The sequence below is a fragment of the Tyto alba genome, unplaced genomic scaffold (assembly GCF_018691265.1).
Source record: "Tyto alba isolate M040663 unplaced genomic scaffold, T.alba_DEE_v4.0 Super-Scaffold_19, whole genome shotgun sequence".
Taxonomy (NCBI): domain Eukaryota; kingdom Metazoa; phylum Chordata; class Aves; order Strigiformes; family Tytonidae; genus Tyto; species Tyto alba.
Window position 1 is genome coordinate 5,336,639 of NW_024881281.1, and position 23,563 is coordinate 5,360,201.

At 38.5% G+C, this 23,563-nt stretch overlaps 1 protein-coding gene across 1 annotated transcript; it reads left to right on the forward strand.

Annotated features, from left to right (window-relative positions):
* The first annotated feature begins 212 nt into the window (after positions 1-212).
* On the forward strand, positions 213-23,479 carry SLC6A4 (solute carrier family 6 member 4). Its single transcript, XM_009976646.3, has 14 exons — positions 213-504; positions 7,189-7,796; positions 8,542-8,676; positions 9,568-9,787; positions 10,214-10,352; positions 10,742-10,876; positions 12,732-12,835; positions 13,532-13,659; positions 14,022-14,134; positions 14,911-15,042; positions 16,200-16,299; positions 16,670-16,770; positions 18,758-18,925; positions 19,692-23,479. Exons 2-14 carry the CDS (start codon positions 7,334-7,336, stop codon positions 19,764-19,766), a joined length of 2,013 nt encoding a protein of 670 aa, XP_009974948.3. The 5' UTR covers positions 213-504; positions 7,189-7,333; the 3' UTR covers positions 19,767-23,479.
* Positions 23,480-23,563: the final 84 nt, after the last annotated feature.

Sequence of the window (23,563 nt, forward strand, 5' to 3'; positions counted from 1 at the left end):
CCAATCCTTGCGATCTTTCTGTAATCTACAGACCAGACCCACCTGCAAACGTGTAATTTATTGACTTGCTCAAAACTTCCTTCCTGTTTGTTGTCTCCATCATCATCACTATCCTGTTATTTATAGCTGTAATAACAGCCAGCAAAACTGTCCCTTACCAGCAAAGCTTGCCTCCTTCTCACACTGCCTTCACTGGATCCTGCTCTTTCGAACTGATCAGAACAGACAAATGTAGCCACCCACCTCTAGGAGGAAAACTGAGCTGCAGCCCTGGTGAAACATAAAGTTTATTTGACTAAAGTGACGCAAAAATTCTTAAAGAGCTCTTTGGCAGCAGATTATCTGGAAATCAGACCATGTGAGGGGGATTGGTGTACAAAAACCTCACCAAGATGCTGAGTTGCCCACAGGCAGAGTTCCCAAGACTCTGAAGTAAATGTGGGTGAAGGTTACTCGAGCTTGGATAACTCCAAGGAAAACGCTTGAAACCCATCCGAAAGACAGGTACTTTATAATTTTGTTTTTAACACGCTATCTAAAGTACTTTATGAAATTTAGACAGACTCCTAGACAGCTGTCTTCAGAGCCTACCTTCTGAAGCAAGCAGATACTGGAGGTTCATTAACTTTTACTCCTCTTTCAACTTAGGTTATAAAATATGAAATACTAATGGCAGCCTAAAATATATAGACTATATTTTGTTTCATTTTAAATTAACTTTTAAGGTCTTAGAGTAATTTCTAAAACAATGTGAAAATGTACATCTAACAAAGCTTTAGGGGTAAAAAAGATATACTGTTTTTTTTGGTGACAGTTTGCTTTGATTATCCAACCTTTTTATGCTTTTTATTGTTTTTTTGATGCTACATGCTCTCCTCAGTCTTGTTCAGGCACTTGTCCAGCAATTATGAATGTCGGGAGTCAAATGCCTATAGCATAACATGTTATGATGATCTGAAATTAGAGTTTTGGCAGTCCACATAATTGCATTACAAATGTATAGTTTATTTAAAGTTTATAAAAAAGTATTAAAGTGTAAGAAAAATTAAAGAAGCAGACTCTGAAATAAAAAAAATCAGTGCAAACTGTTATTTATTTTAAAGGGGTAAAGTAAGCTTTCTTAACTATATTAAGTATGTTTTAAAAGGTAAAGTGTTCTAGCAGAGTAAATCATCTAACTCAATGGGACAGATTTATTATAGGTAATAAATGTGAAGAGTATGTCTTGTATATATTTAGTCAATCATGTTTACTGCTGAAACCAACTGGCTTGCTGGGTTAGTTTGCTAAGTAATATGGAAGTTTAAGTGAGGAATGCAATGTAACAATATATAAATAATCATGGAAAACATATTCTGATGTGTTAAGAAAGCCTCGGGAGAAAAGGATTATACATCTAATGAATTTGGATTCTTGGAAATGTTGTGGAGTTTTTTTAATGTGGGTTGTTGGCTGTCAGGAATTTTACCAGGAGAGATCTCATACAATTAGGCTTCATCTTCTGGTGCTTTTGATAAGTAAATTGACCGTAATTTTCTTGGAGAGTACTTTGTAAACTTGGCATATAGCGAATGACTGTTGTGGGTCTATTTTCTAATTGGACAGAGTGTGATGATTTTCAAATGGTTATATAAATTAATAAAAACTGCCCCAAAACTGGCATTTAATAAAACCCCTAAATTATTCCCACACATGGAAACGTGCAGTGCATTTAAGCTCTTTCCTGCTTTCATTAGGAACAGTTTTAAGAGCCTAAAGAAAAGTTTATTCTGTATCCTGGTGTCCTTTCTGATGCTAATATTTTAAGTCTTTTCCAAAACTGTATTTCTGTAGCTCTGTTGATCTGGTAATCTGTATCTTATAGAATTTATACAACATAATGAAGCCTGTCTATGGAATAAGTGTTTCATAAAGAACTGAAGTAGAACTTGGAGACTGAATAAAGGGGCTGTAATTTGGAGGTAGCCATTAACAAGTCTCCTTCAAAGAAACATCATCTGGAAACAATGGTGACTGTTTCTTTACTTTCTTTAGGTAAAAACATTGCAAGCATATGCACACTGGCATGTATGTGCAGCCAGTCTTTGACTTCAGTCTGCAAACAGGTCTTTTACTCAAACACTGTGCCCATTAATTTGCCTGTGCAGAGTTATATTAAGGAACAGTGCTCTATTTATTTGGTGATATTTGCTGTGTTATGACTCTTCCTTCAAGTTTATATAAATAGTTTGAGGAAGAATACAAAAGGAATATCATTCCCGCTAAGCTTATCTGTTTCCTTGCACTACATATGGACACTCTTAAGCCATAAAATACATTTTCTTCCCCCCTCCCTGTTCTTTAAATGACTGTCATCAATTTGGCAGCATTCCAACTACAATACAGTCTCTGACTTCTCAACAAATTTTAGAAGGTAAAATCTCTTTCCTGCTGACTTTTTAATTTCAGACAGGAACATGGACAAGATTATGACATAAAACTCACAGTACAGGTTTATATTCCCCTGACACTAATGCTTTCAGAAGCACTATTTTCACATCTTGCCTATATTTAGCCTTATCTGGGAATACACGAGTTAACAGGAGAGAGCTCACTACTTATGCCATTCTTACTTTGGTAAGTAGCCTTTTATTCTCCCAGAAGGGCCATTGTCTCAGTGGGACTACTTGTTGAGTACAGTTCTACTCTGTTTTAGTAAGACAGACTAGGTCTGTGTGAAGAGATATGGGTGAAGACCAGAAATGTTTACTGCTGCATTTATCAGAGTCCAGTACCTGGAAGCACCCAGGTACGTGGCTGTTGGAGGGTCATGGTTGATATTGTGGCTCAGAGGCAAGAACAGTCCTACAGATAAAAGACACAGCCTTTTCCTGTGTGGGATATGTGATTTCTGTCGTGTCATACAAACTTCTTTCTTGATTTTCTAGATAAAAGTAATTTCCTTGGACTCTTTCCATATACATACAACTGCCTGCGTGAACTGCATCTTTATTGCAAGATGTACTATGCCGCCAAGCAGCTACCCAATTTTAACATTCTTAAATACTTTGTGAGAAAAGTGAGATTTAGGTCAAGTTAACAGAAATCATCTTAACGTGCGATTCTGTTTGTCAACACTGTAGGCTAACTTTTTGTCTTAGAGTTCAAAGTACTTTAATTCTTTGCAAGTGCTACCATGTAAACGGAAAGAAGTAAGCCAGATGGAGGAGCAGTGTGAGTGATAGTGGTAATGCGAGTTTTGCTACAGGAATGCAGCTGTAACCCAGTGAGTGGCTGGTACTCCAGCAAGCACTGGTTTATAAAATTAGCACATGAAAAAAGAACATAATTTGTATGAAGTGAAATATATGTAAACATACAAATTTTGCAACTGTGTGAGTTAAAATGTATTTGATCGTTTGGAGATGAGTAATGAGTGCCGTAGTCATGCACAGCGAGGCTGAACAAGCCTTGTGCTGAGGAGTTCAGGATGGCAGTGCTGCCCCACCTCAAATAAAGTTTTCTCCAAGCGACCTGAGGCATTAAAATTTGCCTCCCTTGAAGCATCTGGTATTTGCTGCACCTCAACCTAATTGTTTTACTCTCCCAGACACATTAAAAGTCAATATTCTCCTTTAAAAAAAAATACAGAGAACGGGAGAACAATTTTGTTTTAAACAAATCTTTCCTGCTCTGTTACTACATGGCAGAGCATTAAAGGGAAGGGGTTCCCACACTGCCACGAGAGGTCACTGCATGCCTCAGGAAATAAAGGCAGCGATGATCCATCAGCTGTGCAGCTCCCTGCTGGGGAAGGGCCCGGACCCCAGGACAGGGATGCTCCTTGAAGATTCCTTTGATAGAGGCAAAGGAGTTGGTTTTCTGCATCAAGGAACACACAGGGCTTTTACATCTACAGTGCTGGTTCAAGTTTAGCTCTGTGTGGGAGTAACTAAAAATTATAATTTAATTAATATTTGGCTTATGTGAATTGCGTTGGTGGCTTCGGCCAAGCTTGTAGAAACACATGTCTTCAATTATCCATCCTAGTGTTTTCAACAAACAAGCAAAGCAGGGAATAGCTGTGGAGTACACACTGCTTGTTACAGGGGGTCTCTCCAGAGCAGAGCTGAGGGTTGCTCCTCTTTAGTCACTCTGCATAAGGAGGAATGCAATTTAGAGGGCTGGCAGCACGGCACCTTCCACGTGCTCCTGGGCAGCACGGCGTTATGGAGATGAAAACAGCCCTTTAGAATAATCTCTGTTCAGAGATACCGGAGAGAGAAAAGAGAGAAAAGGTGCAGATGATTTGGGCCTCTCCACTGAGCAAAGTCATGTCTACAGAATACAGATCAAAACAAAACAAAGGCACAGCTATCTCTTCCTTTTTTTTTTTTTTTTTTTGTGTCTGTAGCTAATTATGTTGGTGATAAGAAGCCAATGTGTATTTATGGAAGAGCAACCTTTGCAACAGCTCAGATTGAAAATAGTTAATAAACTGCCATTTCTTGTATCACTCACTATCGTCATTCTAGCACCTGTAACTACCGAGAGATCGATGCGGAGACAAAGCGGAGGCTGAGGTGGGCAAAATCCTTCACTTTTAGCATAGTTTTCCCCTGGATATCTTCCCTGGTTGTCCTAGAGTACTTTTCAACCCCAGGAGCTCTAGTTCTACACTGTTTGTAGCAGTTACAATTCCTTCAGATATTTTTTTTTTCTTGAATTATAACAAGAAGGAGGGGGGAAAAAATACATTCTCCCACAGTTTTTTACAGCATAATGAAATCTTCTGATCCTGTAACTGTTCTGTTTTCATGGGCCAGCTATGCTACTGTGAACACCGCTGCATAGCTGTAGAGTCCATCACTCCAGAGATTTCCCGGTAGCTGACAAGCTGTAATTCTCTTTCAGAAAGGAATAGTTCAAATTCCAGCCGAAGCCTGTGAAAGTTCACAAATCATTTTGCATATTTGAGGTTCAAACTACTGAAACTTCTATAAAAGTATTGCAGATAATGTGATATTTCTTCCCAGTGGCCTGCAGAAGGAGCTTAAATCTGAATAAGGCAACTATCCTGATTATCACAGATTCAGGAAATCAACAATACATTCAACGACCTCTCCTCAGTAAAGAACGTGCCAAGAAGTATCTATGTGCAGAATGTTTTCCAAATACAGTACAAGTTTACGTCTCAGATATGGAAAATTCAGTCTCATGAGATAATGCAGTTAAATCAACATCCTTTACTGCTTTCCCATTTATGAGTAAGAGGTGTAAAGTCCAGAAGGGCTCAGGTTACTTTTCCATATTCCTACCTTCTATTTAACATACTCTATACAAGGGGAGGATTGGCTGTGGCCTTTCCTAGGATTTTAATGTTGCCACCAGTGATGGTAGGATTGTTTTCATCTACATAAGCTCTTGTGGGACTCTTGGAAGGTTTCGGACTCCAAAGACATTCAAGTTTTATAGTCTTGCAGGTAAAACAGAAACTCCTGTCGTTTGCCATAGTAATTTTCTCTGAAACTCTGAGGATGTTTCAGTCTTTGTGGATGATTAACTAATGGTAGCAAAGTACTGCTCTTGTAAGAATTCAGCATTAATGATGCACTGCTTGCTATATGATGAAAAGAACATTATCTGGGTGAAGACAGAACATAAGAACTAGAGATTTCTGAAAGTTATAAACACCGCCTTCAATTGACTTTTATCTCGAGGACATCCTCCTGTTTACTCTGAAACTCAATAACTTTCCTTTTCTTTCGGCTTGCACTGATAAATGTTTAGGAAGAGGTTTAACAAACTGTCTTTGCACAAGGCTGGAAGCTGGGAAAAACTCGAGTTTTAATAGCTCTGGCAATGAGAAAGTAATATCTCCTCTCTGCTTTAGTTTTTCCAACAGTTAAAAGTAAAATAATGCTTATTCTTCTGCTGGGATGTGACAATGATATTTACTGTGGTAAAATGCTTTGAAAAGAAAAAAATAGATGGAATTACAATAATGTAATCTGTGGTGGCGTTGTGTAGACTGTGTAACACTTTGCTAGCTATAAAGCCAGGTTACTACCCCAGGGAATTTACAGCATAGAGGATCAGCTCCTATTTCAAGATTTTGTTGAGTAAAGGCAGCTGGGCATTTACATTACCTGAACAAATGAGCAGAAAACAAAACATGACCCACTGAATCACAACTCTTCCTCTGTTCTTTTTGTTCTAAAGGAAAAGTTAATTGTTTTATATATATATATATATTTTTTTTTTAGGATGGTTTAATTCCCCTGGATTACGCTTCTGGCACATCTGAAGAGGGCAGGTGAAGCCAGGGCTTCTCCCAGTGCCTGCTTTTTTGCTGGCATTGGACAGTAGCATAGGTCTAGTGCCCACTACCCTTCCTGGGGCTGGAACCACAGTGTTAGCAGATCCCAACAGAATGAAAGATGCCTTTATTTCCCAAGGAGTTAAATAAAAAAGGACAAGTTTTGTCCTTTAGACCTATGTGTTAGTTTTTACTCAAAACAATCAAATTGAAGTTTTTTGATCTTTTTTTCCCTTGTTATTAGTGTTGATTGAGCCTCAAAAGTTAGTTGATGTAAAACCACTGAGATTTAAATATTTTTCTAAGCTTTCATTTAAGCCTCCTAGGTCTGCTGCTAAACATAGCAGACACTGTGGGATTTCTGAAGGAAGGTGGTCATGAAATGTAATTTGTATATCCATTGTTATTTTATATTTGTTTAATTAATTATTTTCCCTTCATACTGGCTGAACCTAGAAATTGCCAGTAGAAGTCACAGGATAAACTTATGAAAATGAAAATACAAGCCACACTAAACTCTGCCCTCGTTTTTGCAAACTGGGAGTCCCACAGCCTCCCTGGGTGCAAAACCAGTGTGCAGAGGGAGAATGTGGTACCAGAAGACAGCGGAACTGTGACTGCCTGTGAGTTGTCCAACAATGCAAATGTTGTCCAGCAAATCTGCCTGAGAGGTTATAAACCAGGTACATCGACTTCTGCTGTAGAAGATGATGACTGCTTCATTCCTTTCTCTGTACAAAATTCTGAATGGATTATCTGCTAAATGATTCACATTGTATGCGGTGGTGGTTACTTACTTCTAAAAGTATTCTAATCTGTCAGTTGGTACTTGAAAGTTACCAGCATCAGCAAACTCTGTAATCGATTTTTAATTATTTTTCATTTCTTAGATGGTGTTTATGCCTTCGATCTGATGGATTTAAATATGAAAGAGAAAGTCTAAAAGTGCTGGGAATAAGAGCGTGGGAAGAAGATCCACAAGGGGACTCTCTGCTGCTGTCCTTCTGCAAGTGATCAGAACAAATCTTGGGAAAAATGGAAAAAAAGGCAACAAGCAATGAGACTGAGCCACTGACTTCCAAGAAAGATGTCTCAGACTGTAAGGAAGGAGAAGATTGTAAAGGGAACGGGCTTCTGGTCAGGAACCCTAAATCTGCTCTGCGGCTAGTGGAGGATGGCAATAAAGTCCATCCCAGCCAGGGAGATAAAGGGGAGGCAGCTCAGATCTCAAATGGTTATTCAGGGGTTCAGATCTCTGTTCCCTGCAATGGAATGGGAGAGGTGGAAGATGCCCAGTGCACTGCCCCAGCAGCCACAACCACCACTACAACCACCACTTCTACCACCTGCGGAGCAGAAGGGCAGCAGCAGCTGATGGAGCTAGAAGACAGGGAGACCTGGAGTAAAAAAATTGACTTTCTGCTCTCTGTCATTGGATATGCAGTGGATTTGGGAAACGTGTGGAGATTTCCTTACATATGCTACCAGAACGGAGGAGGTCAGTGACTAGCTCTGTATGCCGTTCCTTAATGCTGAACCTCCTTGCTTATTAATGGATGATTTAGTGGCTTATTTCAATATCATATATAACAAATGACCATGGGGAAATGACTTAGTTTTCAAGCAGACTGGAAAACCTAAATATTGGGACAGGATAAATAGACACATTATGATGGAAGAAAAACTGTTTAGCAAGATCTAAAAAAATCAGTACAACTAGAAGCTGAGAGTCAGTTAGGTGTAGAACCACCTTCCAAGAGAAAAGACTCAATCCCTGTCCGAAGAAGTATTTTCAAACCAAATAAACATGTCAAAACCAACTCATCTGGAATGCTACATCTTAGACTTACTGACATATCTGCCAATATATATGTCTAATCGAGGGGATCTCAAAAAGGACTTTTGTCTTCCTGATGTGGCAAAGGCTTTTTACTGAACAATTTAATTATTTTATCTGTAGCCCATCTCACAGTTGTATCCATTGTAGCCAATACAGTCTTGGTGAATTCTATGTATACTTGTTACAGAAAAGTGAGAAGTCTGGCCCGAGTGTTGCTTCTTATTCACATTGCTAAGTAGTTACTCTTACAAGAACTCTCATGGTAATTCAGTGTGGCACACTGGCTAGGGAGGGGATATGCATTTTCTCTGTGGGATAAAAGGAACTGTTATTTATGGAGTGTTGGTACTGTTGGAAGAGAAGTCCTATGAAGAGTTACAGTCATCTGCTTTCTCTCTTGCAGGAGCATTCCTCATTCCTTACACAATTATGGCCATCTTTGGAGGGATTCCTCTCTTCTATATGGAACTAGCCCTAGGACAGTACCACAGGAATGGGTGTATTTCAATTTGGAGAAAAATCTGTCCTATATTCAAAGGTAAGATGGGAAATGGAAAATTACTAGAAACTCTTTAAGTAACTCAAAGATTTTCCTATAAAGGTGAAATGTCTGGAAAAAAAAAAAAAAAATCTCATAAAACAAAGTATGCTGGTTTTGGCTGAGGTAGAGTTAATTTTCTTCATAGTAGCTAGTATGGGGCTAAACCACGACAAGTAAGGCTTGTTCTATATGAGATTTTGGCTTTACAAAGAAAGCTTTCATAAAACTTTATGTACACCTACAGATGTGTGTGTGTGTGTACTCTTGTATACACATATGATGTACAGCTCCCGATTTGATTAGATAGAGTTCAGTCCACTTTCTCTGACCCAAACCTGAAAACATTAAAAAAAAAAAAAACACCACCAAAATAAAAAAATATAATTAATGAAGTGGAACATTACTGAATCCAAGGCAAAATTAAACCCAGGAAAGACTAAAGATCTACTATTTCTATTATGAAGAAATGATTCCCCATCTTCAGCCTGGTCTGTTGACTGCCATCCTACCACAGAGTCTCCTAGAGTAAAAGGACCTGTTCTATGTGCTTGTTTACTCTTGCTCCCAGAATTATAGCTCTGGTCTTGTCTTTTTTATTTACTGAGAGTGCAAGATGCCTATTTCTAAATTCCAGGGATTTAGGAACAGACGAAAAAGCTATGTAAGGATGTTCTGTCTTGATTAAAGATGCTTTTTTGGAATCGTAGCCTGAGTGTTTCCGAAGCCACAAGAAATTCCTGTGTTGTAAACACTTGAGAGGGTATGTGCACCTCCTGCAGCGCTGCTTTAGACAGTTACTAATTGTAGTTGATGTAATAACCAATTCCTTCCCCTTTTTTTGGCCTAAAACTTACATTCACTTCATTATATTATTTCCTGCCTTACTAGGAATTGGCTTTGCCATCTGTATAATAGATCTTTACGTAGCCTCCTACTACAACACCATTATGGCTTGGGCCTTTTACTACCTCGTATCCTCCTTCACGGCGGAGCTGCCGTGGACTAGCTGCACAAACGCTTGGAACACAGGCAACTGCACTAACTACTTCAGCAAGGATAATGTCAGCTGGTCCCTGTACTCCATCTCTCCTGCAGAAGAATTTTATACGTAAGTGCATGTAAGTGAGGACAGTAATATTAGACAGAATGGTGGAACATGTAGCAAGCTTTTTGTTGGAGGGGGAGTGGGGCTGGTTATTAAGGGTACCCTTTTTTGAATTATTCAAGTAACCAAATACTTGTAGGTATATCAAAGCTTAGGGTGTATGGGAGGATACTTCATATTTCAGATCAGAGGTTCCCAGCCACTGTCAGCTGTCATCACTTATTATTTATCATCTCTGGTGTACCATTAATATCAAACTTTTAATTAAAAAAAAAAAAAAGAGTCCCAAATGACATGACTGAAGGCTGTTTATCAAGGCCTCAGGACTGCTTGTAATGCTCAGACCACACTGTGGGACTGTTCAAAGCATTCTTAATTTAAGCTTTTGTTGAAAAACTATTTCTACTGTGTTTTTCTTTCCCTTTTCAGCCGCCAAGTCCTACAGGTGCACAGGTCTGATGGGCTGGATGACCTGGGGGGCATTAGCTGGCAACTGACCCTCTGTTTACTGTTAATCTTCACCATCGTATACTTCAGCATCTGGAAAGGGGTCAAAACATCTGGCAAGGTGAACGCAAAAGCAAGACAAATCAACCTGGTACAGTCTAGTCTAGCAGCAGTTCTAAATGAGCCAATTACCTTGGCAGAAAATTATCTCAGATTGTCTTCATGACAGGGATTGTAGGATGATGTATTTGTGAGGCACTTACTGTGGAGTGACTGCTACTGTTACCCAAGTAATATATAACAGTAGTCCATTATACCTTTGTTCTCTGGACAAGAACAACCTTGCTAAGAGAAAGTGTGGGTGTAGGTGTGCAAACTGCCTGTTTACAGACCTTCTGAGATGTTCACGTGATGATGTTATAAATGCTAAGAGCTATAGTGAGAATAACTCACTATCACCTATTAACTTTCTACCCATGGCAAATGCTCTCTTGCTGTTTTCCCTCACAGGTGGTATGGGTGACTGCCACATTCCCTTACATCATACTCTTTATCCTGCTAGTGAGAGGTGCAACTTTGCCTGGGGCTTGGCGAGGTGTCCTCTACTATGTGAAACCTGACTGGCAGAAGCTCCTTGCCACCGAGGTAAAAAACATTATAAAAGGGTAGACATTTGCTTTTAGCCTATCAGTGTGTATATACTTCAGTGTCTATTTTCAGCATAGAGCATGATTAAACAAATGCCTTATCATGGACTTAAAAGCCTGACTTCATGCTCTTGTTTAGTCATGCTATTCTTTCCACAATTACAAAGATTTTTTTGAAGATTAGAGTCCACCATCAATTTAGCTTGAACTAATACTAAAGTTCCCATACAGTGGTTGAATAGAATTAGTGATATGGTTAGAAAGAAAACAAGCGACCAAACGATTTTTCACCAGGAAATTGGTGAGCAGGCTGACACTGAGTGAGAAGCTATGATTGCTGCTACACTACAACAAAATCCTTTACCCGTCACAGCCACACTGAGTGAACTAAATTTAGTAAGCCCTAGCAACTGGTCTAACTGCAGTTTTTCTCGCTGTGAGGGGATCATTACACACTTGGGCAGGCTTGTCCACAGTTGCCTGTATTTAAATAGCACAAGCTACTAGAGCTGAAACTTCAGACCTCCATCCTATGACAAGCTTTGGCAGATAAGCCTAAGGAGAATCTCTGCAGCCATGAACTAAAACATGACTCAGTAATGCATGCAGGTGCATGTGGAGAAGGAATAAATCCGTTGGGCCTGCATACGTCACCAAGATTTGAAAAGAAAGGAGGAATGAGGACAAGGCTGAGCTAATCGACAAACCCCAGGCATTCCAGTATCTGATTCAGCTTTGAACTCTGTGGATGACCAGTAGTCCACCAGGCTTAAGGCTGCACTTACTTCACTGCCTATGAAAGTGTCTAGTGAGGAGGGTGATGGAAAAACCCCAAAGCAATAAATACTACAAATACAAAGATTAAAAATTCTAATGTTTGCAAGTCTGCTGCTGCCCAGCTGATATGGAGAGTTTTGAATGGAGAGGAAATGAAAAGACACCGGTCTCTGATAAAGCAGCATCTCCAATAAGGGACCACATCTTCTGAAAAAGCAATAAAGGGCATTGATATTGTCTTGGATGTATCTGAAGTGAGGACAGCAGATTGCAATCTGTGTGCTGGACGATGACAGAGCTCTGTCTGTGGATGATACAGGATGGCCTCACACGATGGAAGAGAATATTAGAAATGAGTTGTAATGAACTCCATGTTTCAATCAAAAGAGGATAAATGAATGAGGACTTTCACCTTCAGAAAGAGAGCTGATACCATACTTTAGGAACACTACTCATTAAGGCTGTGGCCACTTTTCAAGTACAACAGGCTTTTCATAACAAGATCATCACACTTGCATCTGTCATGGCTACAACAAAGCTGAATTGAGTCCTAAGGCCTAGAACTACATCCACACTGTCAAATACATTTCCATAAAGCTAGGAAGAATCTGGGCAGTGATCATCTACTACTTAGCCTGGAGGACACACAGCCAAACACAGGACTATTTATTCCACAGCACACAGAGTTTGGAGGAAGATGGCCCAAGCCCACTGCAAAATCATGGATAGAAAATTCTCTATACATTGCAAAAGTTGTGTTAAACTGATTGCAGGCAAATGACTGTGAATTAACCTCAGATGCTGTCAGAAGTGAAACTGCCAGTGAGTACTTACAACACTGTAAAGAGCTACAGTAGGTACTGCATAGGCAATAAAATTACAGTGGATATTTACAACTCTCACAGATCTACAATACTCATATTTCAACATGATCTCCTTAACAAAATGTTTGTTGGACCAGGACTAGGATATAGGCAGACTAGCGAGAGCTGGTTTTGTAGGCATGATATGCTGAATATGTCAAACTCATTCAATCTGTTTCATGTCATTTTTTCCTGATCTTCAATATTTTTCAGGTTTGGGTGGATGCAGCAGCTCAGATTTTTTTCTCCCTTGGTCCAGGTTTTGGGGTCCTATTGGCTTATGCCAGCTACAACAAGTTCCATAACAACTGCTACCAGTGAGTTCTACCTTATTCTATAAGTAAAACAGTTTAAAAAATGTAACTGTGGGTATTTCCAAAAAAGAAATACAGTGCTGGTGAAAGGCACTGAATTGTCACGCTTGTGTACATACAGATCAGACAGAAGCATAACAGAACCAAGGTCCTTATTGACAGAACCTGCAATCTAAAACGTTTCTTCTCTGTTGTGCCTACCCTAAAGAGAAAGAATCTCTACCACTTATGGGAAGGAGTCTAAGATGTAGAAACCCGCCACAACAAAATGGACTAACCCCCTGACAAACAATCATATTATTTAACCTCAGCAGTCAATTAGGAAGTAACTTAGAGTCTTGAGCTGAAAGGCAACTTATAGTTGTTTCCTTGTTATCTTAAAAAATCCTATTTATATCTTGTAAAATAAAATTCTCAATTCTTTAATATTCCTGTAGTAATTCCTATTTTTTTAAAACACCAGTATGTATCCAGCATTCAAGCCAGTGTCAGACTAATGTTATAGCATCTGCTTAAAGTTGAAGATGTAGTCATGGTTGGGTGTTTTTTTTCTCTCAAATCTGCTGCTTGGTTTTTTTCACTGTGTTCCCTTAGTTTTTCTAGGAGTCTATCCAGATCATTACCTCTCCTCACTTGGTAGAAAACTCCCCTTTATAGCAGTTGCCGATTCCCTGATATGAGTTAGGTCTTCTGTTGCAGAGATGCCCTGGTTACCAGTACCGTGAACTGTGTGACTAGTTTTGTGTCTGGATTTGTTATTTTCACCGTGCTGGGATACATGGCTGAGATGAGGAATGAAGATGTATCAGAGGTTGCCAAGGACACTGGTAGGCTAACTTTTTGTACACATCTCTCAAACTGCTTCTAAGATAGAATGTTTGTGTATTATCTTCTAGATTGAGAACAGCACAAATTATGCAAAACATTTAGTATCTACTTCAGGATACTGACTTACTTTATGGTAAGGGCACTGTTATAAATACATAGTGCAGCTAAAAAATTATTCCACAAAGACAGCATATAGAAGTCATACTGCATGCAACTTCACAGGCGTGGCCGTAACTGCACACAGCAAAATAGCCTGGGGGGAGAAGTTTTCCTCTGGAAGGCAACACAGTAAGGTGAAACAGCCTCTCCTCGCAGCAGTAGTGCACTAATAATTATCCCCAATTCTCTGTTCTAATACCAGGACCCAGCCTTCTCTTCATTACATACGCTGAGGCCATTGCAAACATGCCTGCTTCCACTTTCTTTGCCATCATCTTTTTCCTGATGTTACTCACACTGGGATTAGACAGCACGGTGAGTACACAGCATGTGAGACAGCAGACCTCTCAGGTATTTGGTGTCTGGCCTTACCCCCATAAACATCAGAAAAACAGAATTACAAATATTGCACTCTCACTACAGTGTTTAAAGCAGGATTGGCATGTTCATATGCCTTCTCTAAGAGAGCAACTATTACTCCAATTTGGACCTAAACAGGCTTAAATAAAATTAAATTATTTGTGTCGTACTGTGACAATTAGTAACAGACCTGGAAACACAACCAGAGCACTTGATTCATGAACTCCTGGCTGAATGCAGCCTTCCAGGCTCCTTGTCTCTTGCAAACTTACAAAGTAATTATTAAAATCTAGATTTTTATTCACACTAATTGGGTTTAAAAGGTGGGAACTGGATGGGGCCTTCTCAACAGCATTGTGAAAAGATGTTCTAAAAACATGCCATGTGAGCCTGGTTTTAGAGAGTGAGCTCCTTCCAGGAAAGCTAAACTCAGCTGATTTCAGAGTCTTGGTTCTACTGAGCCACCTACCACTTACCAGCATCCTACAACTTGCAATACAGTACTTCTCTGGACAACAGGTACTTCCTACAGATACAGGAAGACTAAATCCCCACCTTAAGGATTTTTAAAAGTTCTGTAGGAAAACTGTCTAAACAACAGTCACACCAACTCTACAGGCAGAATAAAGCACCTGTGTGTCAATGCTTTAAAGCTCCCTTAAGCATTGAAACACAGTTTAAAGCAGGTAAAACTGCCCTCTCTTTTCCAGTGACTTTTCTGCGCTTTTCAGTTTGCAGGACTAGAGGGAGTGATTACTGGAGTACTGGATGAATTCCCACATGTCTGGAGCAAACGCAGGGAATTGTTTGTACTTGGTCTGACCATCGTTTGCTTTTTGGGGTCATTAGCAACACTGACATTTGTAAGTATTTTACCCACTCCTCAGCTTTCCTTACTGGCAGTCTCCTGCAAATAAGATCTTGGAGAGGGTAGTATTTTCTGAAGAGACTTTCAAGAAATCAGATTAAATCTCCAGCCTGTTTCCTTTATGCATTAGAAATCTATATTTGGAATTAATGTGAACAGTATCTCTCACTAGGAAATGTATTGCAAAATGATCCTATTGCAATTCAGCAAAACTCTAATGGGCTACACATCATAAATGACGCAGCTGCTGCTTCAACTGCTGAATCAGTAAGCAGACAACCTCCCACATTTTATATGTGGTTTACTTCTGATTCTAAAAAGCTCCATGTTTAAAAATAATATCAATTGTTATTTTAATTTTTGCCATGTTTGAAATGTATTTTGAATTTTAAAAAGAATGATAAAAACATTATCTGCTAGAAAAAAGCTGTAATTGACTATTGCTGTCCTCCAAAAATTTCTAGCAGCGAATTTCCTGGATCTTCCTCATCAAATCAGGCCAGAAAACATGATCAGTCACACCAAATAGTCTCTGTGGGGCTTGTGGGATTTTATTTTGACAACAAGCAACGTTTTGAATAATGACTGTAATAATCATAAGGGAAAAGGAAAAAATACTTGGCTTTCCTGTCACATTTCATTCCACTTGCTCATATAGGCGCAACTTCCTTCTCATTTAAAGTGTTTGCTGTAAAAAGAGACTTAGTTCCTCTCTGAGACACAATGCTCTCTTCCTTCATGATTCTAGATCCCAAATGGAAAGCAAGCAAAGTGACACCTTATTTATTTCCTGTTCAGTAACTATGGCTCACACTGGAGAAGGAAGATGCCATCGCAGAAGGCATGCAAAAAGCCATCCCATCAACACCCACCATATCTCATTTGTTCATTAAAATCCAGCTAGAACTGCCAGCAGATTCAGTTTCAGCTTTTCTGCATGGCAGCCCCACTGGTGAAATATGTTCACAGAGAGCGAGCAGATCAGCAGCAGGCTCAAGGATTTCACCGGCAGGAACAGCCACAAAGCGACGGAACTGACTGGATTACCCATCTGTGAATGCGGTGGTCCAGACGAAGGCAAAAAACCCAACAGTATTACAGGATGTCTCTCACTGGATCTTTGGTTCACTGATAATATGATCTCCTTTCTAGGGAGGCGCGTATGTGGTAAAGCTGTTTGAAGAATACGCCACTGGTCCAGCTGTCCTAACAGTCGTGTTTTTGGAAGCAGTTGCCGTGGCCTGGTTCTACGGTAGGTCTACTGCCACGCTGACAAACAATGCTAACCCAAACTCCCAAGCTTCTGTGGCATAACATTTCCTCTGTTTCTGCAGACAAGATCGCTGATGTCTCCGGAAAAAAAGTTTACCAAACCTTTTTATAAACCGACCGATTACTAAATCTGTGAGAATTATTATTAATTGTTCTCTGATGGGAGTACAGTGACATCTAACAGTTACAAGCGCTACAATTCAAAGGATTTAATACAACTAGGTTACAGGAACAAAGAAGTCTTTCATGATGGATTCTGAATTTATTTGCTGTATATATAAAATGCCGTGCAACAACTTAGGAAAACCTTCTATCTGCTGTCACCACTCTCCTCCCACTTGTCTCCACAGGCATCACCCAGTTTTGCAATGATGTGAAAGAAATGCTAGGCTTTACCCCAGGCTGGTACTGGCGAGTTTGCTGGGTAGCAATTAGTCCCATCTTCCTTCTGGTGAGTTTTCTTTACAGCTTTTTCTTTCCAGCACAAGCAAATTACCATTGAACAGTGCAGCTACTTAAGACTTCTAAAAGCTTATTTACAGAATTTTCTTGTGAAGTTCTCTAGTAACAATTCTTGTTAAACCAAAAAGGCTCAATTAGTGAAAAATCCAATGCAATGCTGCAAGGTCTTGTTACTAAAGCACTATTTCAAGGATTTTTGTAGATGAGCTAGATAAGTAAGACTGGGTTCTGAATAACTCCCCTCTTTCCCTCTGCTGAACAAAGTTACTTTGTTTTGTTCCTTTATATTTACCTCAGCAAAATGAAGCAATAAAAGATGACGATGAAACATACTGTCGGGGGAAGTAAACCTAGATAAGTAAATATACTGTCTCAGCAACTGCTGAATGACAACTTTAGAATATTCCACTTAAAATTTACAGCAGTTAATTGCAACCTTCATAAATCTATTATTCAGAATAGGAAATACCATCCCAATGTTTGACTTGCCAGTATTATTGATAACATTTTAATGTAAAGTGTTCATTTCCTGATCCCAAATTAGTTCACACTATCTTTTATTGTTACTAGCCTTAATGGGAGCACAGCAGGTCAAGATGGAGTTTATGAAGCACAGAATGTAGATTTAAGACCTACAGAGTGAATTCAAAACACTTGTAATGATCAATGCACAATTAACAGATTTTCACTACTCCTAGAAAAAGGGAAAAAAAGCTAGAAATAACTATGACACCACAAATGATTTTTAGATTACTGTCCTCTTTGTGATCCTAAACCAGTAAAATAAACAGAGGAATACAGCACTGGTGGTGTGGGTACTAGACAGAACTATTTTATTCTCTGTGGAAACTAAAATAAGGAAAGCCCAGAGCTAGTATGTTATTTCTTTATGGAAATTGTGCTGGCAAGCCTGATCTTCCAATGATACTCTGGAAAAAAACTGAGTCAGAGATTCTTCCAACAATAGTCACAAATATTTTTCCTGTTGTATTCAACAAAAAGTATTTGTTGTTTCATAAGAAATTTTTCAGTCATGAAGGATATTCACAGGAGAATGATCTAATAGCATTTATCAAGCTGATGACAGAATACTATATCCAAACTAGTATTTACATTTGTAAAAACTACTGAAGATCTGAAATGCTACGGAAAAAAATAAAACAGATAAAATTTGTAGAAAATAAGTAACAGTGAAAAAAATAGAATCTGTATAGCTTATTACAGAGAAAGCTGAAAGCTGATATGATTAACACAGGTAAGTACTTTAACAGTATTTTAAAGAGTATTAAAAGGATCTACAACCCAATAATGAACAGCGTAAAACAACAACATAGTGGCTGCAAGTTAAATCCAGACAAAGCAGATCATTGATCATGATTAAATACAGGACAAATAGCCAAGGGAAACTGCATACTTCCCCTTTCTGGTGGCTTAAAATTAAGATGATGCCTTTCTGGGAGGGACGCTTTAGCTGCAATCAGGTTGTAAGACTCAGTACAAGGGTAACTGGATGAAATTCTGCACACTGCTACCAATCGATCTGATTTTGTCCATCTAACATCTTTTTATCCTTTAAATGTACAAGTGTGGTCCTGAATTTTCTCTCTAATGCTTCTTAAGCAAGAACCACCATCACCATGTGTATTTATGGAATGAGCAATCCATATCAGAATTTTTACCTAGTTCCTCTCAGTTACTGGTTGGGCTACGCTCTAAAGCTCCTGAGCTCTTTTAAACTCCTTGAAGGAAAGTCTGGCTATCCAAAAGTGTTTTGGGGAGTTTTTTGGTTATGTTTGTTATTTTTTTTTTTAAATGCATACTAATGTCATTTAGGATTTTTTCAGTGTCGACATATGTTTAATCTTTCTTGAGTCCTACTCATTTTTTTTAGTTAGTCATATGCTGGGATACAGTTTCCTAAAGTAAGTGTGTGCCACCAAAATACATGTAATCATACTTGCTATTTTCTTTTTCAGTTTGTTACTTGCAGCTTTCTGTCCAATCCTCCTGAGCTACGGCTTTTTGATTATAATTATCCCTACTGGACCACAGTGGTGGGTTATTGCATAGGAACCTCTTCTATCATCTGTATTCCAATCTACATGGTTTATCGGTTGATCATCACTCCAGGAACACTTAAGGAGGTATCCATGATGCTCTGTTGCTTCTGTTTGACTGTTGGGAAGAAGATGATCCTAGAAATAGTACATGTAGATTTTTCCAGGGTCTGATGCCCCAGGACTTGAGGATTATTGCTGTTCAGTTTCTAGCCGGCTGATAGCTAATTGTCTTCTGCCCATTCTAAGTGATTCACAAATCTCCCCAGGTCTTACTGAGACTGTTGACATATCCATATAAAATATTAAATCAAGTTGTTTTTTTTTTTTAAGCTCTGATGAACTGGAGGCTTTTCCTAGAAATCACACAAGACACAGTATCAGGTGAATGAGGCAGTGAAAGATCGGTTCTCTTGCATATGTCTGTAAGAACAAGTTTCTTTTTCTCTCCCACACTTAATAAGATTTCTCTGCCATAAATCTGTGTCAGCCTGTGATGACATTTTGGGGATTTCTGGTAAGATGATGTAAACACCAGTTCAGAAAGAATATGTTCAGTTGGTTCAGGGTATGCAAGAAAACTGCAAAGTCCTAAAGCATTAATATGACATCTATCAAACTCTGATTCAAATTTTATATTACAAATTATTAAAAAATAATGCTCTGCACTTCTATAGCACCTTATGTCTTCATAGTGCTGAGATAACAGAAGCCTGAAACATCCTTGTGTGGTTCAAGAGGTGTAACTCAAACCAGAGTCATATTTTTATCATAAATCTCTTTCCAAATAGCTGTCATGTTATCTATTATCTCTAAAATTAATCAATTTCTAATACCGATTTATTTCCAACAGCGTATTCTGAAAAGCATTACTCCAGAAACAGCTACAGAAATTCCTTTTGGAGACATCCGCATGAACGCTGTATAAGCTAACCTGTTTCCTGGGGGGAGAAAGGGAGAGCATAAAAATGTAATTTTCCCCATACTCTCCCCCCCAAAGAATTACATTTCCAGCTGAGACAACAAACGGAGTTTTCTGCGGAGGTTGTGTCACTGACTACGGGCATTTGGAAACATGGTGCCTCCAGCACATTCATCCAAGAAATTCAATGAAATCTACTGTGCACTTCTAACCAGACTGAACTGGCTGAGAACTAATGCATTCTGGAAACACGAGGATTTCTGTGTGCATGAGAATACCACTACTCCATGCGTGGGCGCTGGGGCTGTCTGAAAGTGTGCGTGATTGCATAACCCACTGTAGGACGAGCACCAGCGGGTAGGATTAGGTGTAGAATCCCAAGTCTGTGGCAGTACTCCTGTATCTTCCTCCATGTGATCATTCGTACTGGGCAATGTCATATTTGCTTCTAAGGTTCTAATTGCTTAAACTACATTCAAAAATACAAAAATATTTCTGATAGCCATACCTTACTCAAGTAACACAGGGTTTTATAAACTAGGAAAAAAAAATAGTCAATTCCCTAGATTTGTAGTGGAGTAGACAGAGGAAGAGGAAACAATCCTGAGCAGCACTACATACAGCTCTGCATATATTAGCACACACATCTGGTAGCATTATCCTCCTTTTCCTTTCCTGCATTTTGTAGATGGTAAAAGTTTCTGTCAATTGTTTCATGCATAACAAATACTACAAATGCATTTTTTGTAATGTTGTAGGCTTCACTTTCCTTTAGACCCATCGAGCCACAAAAACTCATCGTGGCTTACTTGACAAGCACCTAAGCTGCTAGCACTTACAATACTGTTTTCATAACTAAGCTAGATACTCACAAAATCAGCATCCTGACAGACCTAACACTTATACCTACAGAAACTACAGACCAACAATGAATTTTTCTGAGCTTCAGTGCCAAAAAGTAAAATCTTAAAATCTGCTTCTCTGCATTGCTTCCTTTTTTTTTTTTTTTAAATTTAATTTCACACCTAAAATTTGCTGGAGCCTGTGGCTTTTTCTATTCTTTCCTATATAAGAACTAAAGTTTAGAATAATTCTTTTGGCTGGCTGACAGAAGTACATATAGCAAACTAACAAACCTACTTTCAAGATTTATTAGCTCATATTCTAATGTGAACGCATTTGATTTTCACCCTGAAGAATAAAAGGAGGGAATTTTTTTTTAACAAGTTGAGTGGAGTTCAGCAGGATTGATTCTCATCACTCAATCTCACTACTTATATTCAATTTCAAGGCACTGATAATGCATACACATGCTCTCCAAATGTAACTGCCCTTCAGACTGACTGCAGATGCCAAAAGCCAGTTGGAGGACAATAGTTCTGCTGCAGTTATGTGGCAGTTTAGATAAACCTAAGCAGGCATCATTTATGTAAAAACCACATAGATTATAACAAAAGTAAAATAAAAGAGAGGCTAAAAGTCTCTTTTGTATCTCATGATCTACTTAGGTAATGTACTGCTAAAATTAATAAGGTTAGATATGCATTCATAGCAGCAGGCATGAAGAAACCTATTGAAAAGTTTACATTGGTACGAAGAACTTGCCATACAAGAGGAAAGCAGTGATGGGCTGTTTGCCTTCTGAAAGTATTTTCATTGTTTCCACCCAGGTTTTTCTCCCTCAGGTCTGCACACACCTCCCCAAGGAAGGCCTCTTACACTTCAGCTATTGACCGGAGTTCACTTAACTCTAGGTCTCAAGCCCAATTTGCAGTAAGGAAATAACTTAAAGGCATAAGGACTGTTCTTTTGGAACTACAAACAAAAGACTCCTAAACTGTTTTTAAAAAAGGAATATGTTCTTTCATTACCACTAGAAAAAAAAATAATACATCTGTCTTACTGATCAGTAACTCCTAAGAAATAGTTTTGTAGCTTAGCCTGTAAGTATATTTGAAAACTACTTCCAAAACTGGCTTCAGTGTGAGGAAAAGAAGAATGGTCTGGGAATTCTTTTAATATTGAAAAGCCATTAAATTACCAATCAAAAAGTTACCAATTTTTTTAAAATAAAATTTTGTTATTAATTAATTCAAAAAATACATTGACTTTTCATATGTACGATGAATAAGGTGTGCATCCAATATCAAGTATGGGAAATAAAGGAGAAAACCCTATCCAGCTTCTTCATTCTTCAGGCTGGTGTTCAACTAATGCTAGGTATTTTTCCTCCTAAATGTGTAAGTATTTAAATAGATAAATCTTACAAATGGAATTTCTTGCCAGACTTGATAGTGTTTCATGCTAGGCTCATTAACCAAAACAAAAACTCCCACCCCACCCTCCCCGCAAAACCAACAGTTCCAATTTTTGGTCATTTATGTTCCTTTTATTAGGAATGGTGAAGGTGGGGATGGAAATAGTTGAGTTAAATATGAGCATTATCTGTATCAAAGCCAAAGTTTCTCTTTCAGCCCTTGCAAGCAAACTGAAACTGGCAACAGTATTTCTAACAGAATAATTTGCAGAGTAATAATTGCAGAAATCACTGATATTTAGTACGCAACACTACTGATGTTATTCTTTTATAACAGCATTTAAAATGACAAAAGAGGCATCTTTAATTTGTATTTTTTAAGACACTACTATACAACAGACATTGTCTCTCTGGGTGGTTTTAGCACAGAATGCTGAGCAACTTCCCAAGAAATGACACTGTTTTCTAGTGGATTATGAGTCAGCCAAGAAGCCCTGATATGAATACAAGCCCTGCAAGAGTCACAGTGTAAAACAGGACAAGGTCTCTCAGCTTGAATTTCTCAGCTGAAAAATGAGAATGCTGCACTCCGAGTACAGATGTATTGAGAGAAGGTGAAAGTATACAGACATGCAAAGTCACAGGAAAAATATTTTTAGAAATACAGTCCAGAAGATCATTTGTGATGTTAAATCTTTGTTCTCTTTTCACTAGGATAATCCAGTCTGGGGTCCTTATGGGAACAGGGGGCAAGGAAGCCCTCCAGAATTGGATTAAAAAGGCTTGTCTTCATACAAAGATAAAATAACATTAATGTTTTCATTCTATAAAAGCTGAATTTGCAAGGCAGTTTAGTCCTCATTATTTTTTTGTCACATGGCATACTGGTTTCAAGTTTTCTAAATCTTCTTACGATAAATTCATTTTTTAGTATCTCTATTTAGCTGAGTGGTTGAAATACTGAGAAATTGATTTCATTTATTTTTGTCATTGAATTTTTTTCCTGCCTTTTACATATCCATCTGAAAACATTTAGAGTAACCAATATTTATCAGGTAGCTCAACAAGTAGCCATACATTAAGCATTGGTTTTGTACAAAAACTAGTTATATTGATACCAAGTGGGCTGCACTGCAAGTAAAACTGTTTTGAGGCAAACAAATTCCTTCTCTTCAGCTCACCTTGCACTTACCCATCACATGAGTATATCCTACCCTCTATTCTGAACAGTGAAAAGGAAATTCTGAAACTGGTAAATTAGGACCATGTTTGCCTTTTAAGCAAAGAGAATTGAACTAGTTTTAGCTGTACAGAACTAAGTATTCCCTCCAACTTGTACATGATGCACCTGTATTAATTTATGCAGCTGTTTAGTTACAAGTGTTGCAAGCTGATTGTAAGTCATCAGTATGTGCCTTGTACTGTAAACTGTTATTGTAATAAATTTAATATTCATAACCCATCTGTAGATGTCTCTTGTGCCTCTCTCATGAAAAAAAACAAAGATAAAACTCAATTCCAAGAAAAAGCAGACTACCTAGTCCAG

Excerpts from the sequence above, each read along its gene's own strand:
- SLC6A4 (XM_009976646.3), top strand. The coding sequence starts at position 7,334 with ATGGAAAAAAAGGCAACAAGCAATGAGACTGAGCCACTGACTTCCAAG. Across the intron at positions 8,677-9,567 it reads AATCTGTCCTATATTCAAAG|GAATTGGCTTTGCCATCTGT; the intron begins GTAAGATGGGAA and ends CTGCCTTACTAG. Across the intron at positions 13,660-14,021 it reads AGAGGTTGCCAAGGACACTG|GACCCAGCCTTCTCTTCATT; the intron begins GTAGGCTAACTT and ends TTCTAATACCAG.